General features: G+C 37.5%; 1 protein-coding gene across 1 annotated transcript in view; it reads right to left on the reverse strand.

Moving 5' to 3' along the window:
- ncapg2 (non-SMC condensin II complex, subunit G2) overlaps positions 1-2,500 on the reverse strand; it is a 29,191-nt gene that overhangs the window by 14,444 nt on the left and 12,247 nt on the right. Inside the window, exon 15 of the mRNA XM_053233317.1 lies at positions 1,835-2,008. Coding sequence (XP_053089292.1) covers positions 1,835-2,008 — 174 coding nt within the window. The remainder of the gene's footprint in view (positions 1-1,834; positions 2,009-2,500) is intronic.

A 2,500-nucleotide genomic window follows, 5' to 3' on the forward strand; every position in this document is an offset into this window, starting at 1 on the left:
AAAGTCAACTTGAAGAAAACTTTAGTTTCAGTCAAGTTTGAGTCAAGACAATGACTCAAAGTCAATGACTCAAAAGTCAAGTCAAGACAATGACTCAAAGTCAAGACAAGACAATGACTCAAAGTCAATGACTCAAAAGTCAAGACAAGACAATGACTCAAAGTCAATGACTCAAAAGTCAAGTCAAGACAATGACTCAAAGTCAAATCAAGACAATGACTCAAAGTCAATGACTCAAAAGTCAAGTCAAGACAATGACTCAAAGTCAATGACTCAAAAGTCAAGTCAAGACAATGACTCAAAGTCAAGTCAAGACAATGACTCAAAGTCAATGACTCAAAAGTCAAGTCAAGACAATGACTCAAAGTCAAGACAAGACAATGACTCAAAAGTCAAGTCAAGACAATGACTCAAAGTCAAGTCAAGACAATGACTCAAAAGTCAAGTCAAGACAATGACTCAAAGTCAATGACTCAAAAGTCAAGTCAAGACAATGACTCAAAGTCAAGACAAGACAATGACTCAAAAGTCAAGTCAAGACAATGACTCAAAGTCAAGACAAGACAATGACTCAAAAGTCAAGTCAAGACAATGACTCAAAGTCAAGACAAGACAATGACTCAAAAGTCAAGTCAAGACAATGACTCAAAGTCAAGACAAGACAATGACTCAAAGTCAAGACAAGACAATGACTCAAAGTCAAGACAAGACAATGACTCAAAGTCAAGTCAAGACAAAGACTCAAAGTCAAGACAAGACAATGACTCAAAGTCAATGACTCAAAGTCAAGTCAAGACAATGACTCAAAAGTCAAGTCAAGACAAAGACTCAAAGTCAAGACAAGACAATGACTCAAAGTCAAGTCAAGACAATGACTCAAAGTCAATGACTCAAAAGTCAAGTCAAGACAATGACTCAAAGTCAAGTCAAGACAATGACTCAAAGTCGAGTCAATGGATTACTTTAAGTTTAATTTTTGAAAAACTATAAACTTGAGTTCAATATCCAAAACTTGCCAAGACAATTAGAGTTAAAGAGAAGAAATAAGTTCACATAACGTAATGGAGCTCTCATGTTACAGTGCACACACACACACACACACACACTACATATATATTTAATATTAGAAGGAAACAGTTTTCTTGACTCTCATACATATAGTCACACTGCGAGTGATCAGCGCCCTCTAGTGTCCTGAAACAAGTTTTGGTATTTGTTTCGAAATAATTAAACATTTCAAGACTTTCTGTCAGACGAGAAATCAGTCGAGTCCTAATTTAAATATTAGAATTGAATTTTTTAAAAAAAGAATAAATAAAAAGACCAAAAAGCTTCATTTCTTCATTTCTGGCTGTTCTTTCTGACCCAGAAATAAGCTCCGTCTCTAGTATCCTGTCTCAACTGTAAATCGCTTGGGATTAAATAAAACGTAAACGTACTCAAAAATATCCGATATATATGAGCATTAAAGCAGCAGTTCGTAGTGTTCACAAAGTAGATTATAACCGTCCCGAGTTCCCGAGTAGGAGTTCTCTTTGGTTCTTCCTGGTTGGAAATCGGGAATTACAAGTAGACGATTGCAGCGTTAGGAGCCTTAGGAGTTTCCTTATAAGGAAAAAAGGGGAGGAGCCGAGAGCGCTGGAGGCGGAGCTTATCACAGAGTCAGGAAAATGTAAACGTGACGAAACACTACACTCTAACACTGCTAGTGTTTCGACATTATCATCTGCATCTTTAACGCTTAGCTATAATAATAATAATAGCAGTAATAATTATAATAACAATAATAATAAAAGTAATATTAATAATTATTATTATTAAAAGGATTAAAGACCTGAAAGACGCGCAGGTACTCGGGCAGGACGGAGGCGAACTTGGCCGTGGTGTACTGCAGAGCCTCCTGGTTGAGCTGCAGGGATTTCTGTACGCTTCTCCACAGAATCACCACCAACTCCAACAGACTCGCCATGACCGAGGCGTCCTTCACCGACAGCACGTCCTCCAGCACCTACACACACACACACACACACACACACACACACACACTTACGTTTAACAAGCACTCGAACCACATACGGCCCTGTCTTTTCTTCACGTTTATTCACTTGCACGTTTATTTCATTTGGACGTTTTAAGCTCTTGTATAAACTCACCAACATCTTTTCTATAATTTCACCTCAATCCTTTTTAAACTAGAGAACGACTACAACTACGGCGCAAAATCGACACAATTTACAGTTTAATTTTCAAAAAAAATCAAAAACAAAAACAAACCAAAACTGTGAAGTTTAACGGTGTAACTGAAGATTAGATTAGAAGTGATTAGAGCTACAATCCAGCTCTGATATCATCTGTATGTTTATTAGAGAAGGCACTGATCCGATCCCAGGACGGAACGGCGGATCGGATCGGCAGAGATCGGACTCGGAAAGAATTCGGGAAGCTTGAAATGTTGACATATAAAGTGACGTTTGTTAGGATTGATTTTTACTTTAATTTA

Source organism: Pangasianodon hypophthalmus, chromosome 4 (genome assembly GCF_027358585.1).
Source record: "Pangasianodon hypophthalmus isolate fPanHyp1 chromosome 4, fPanHyp1.pri, whole genome shotgun sequence".
NCBI classification, from domain to species: Eukaryota; Metazoa; Chordata; class Actinopteri; order Siluriformes; family Pangasiidae; genus Pangasianodon; species Pangasianodon hypophthalmus.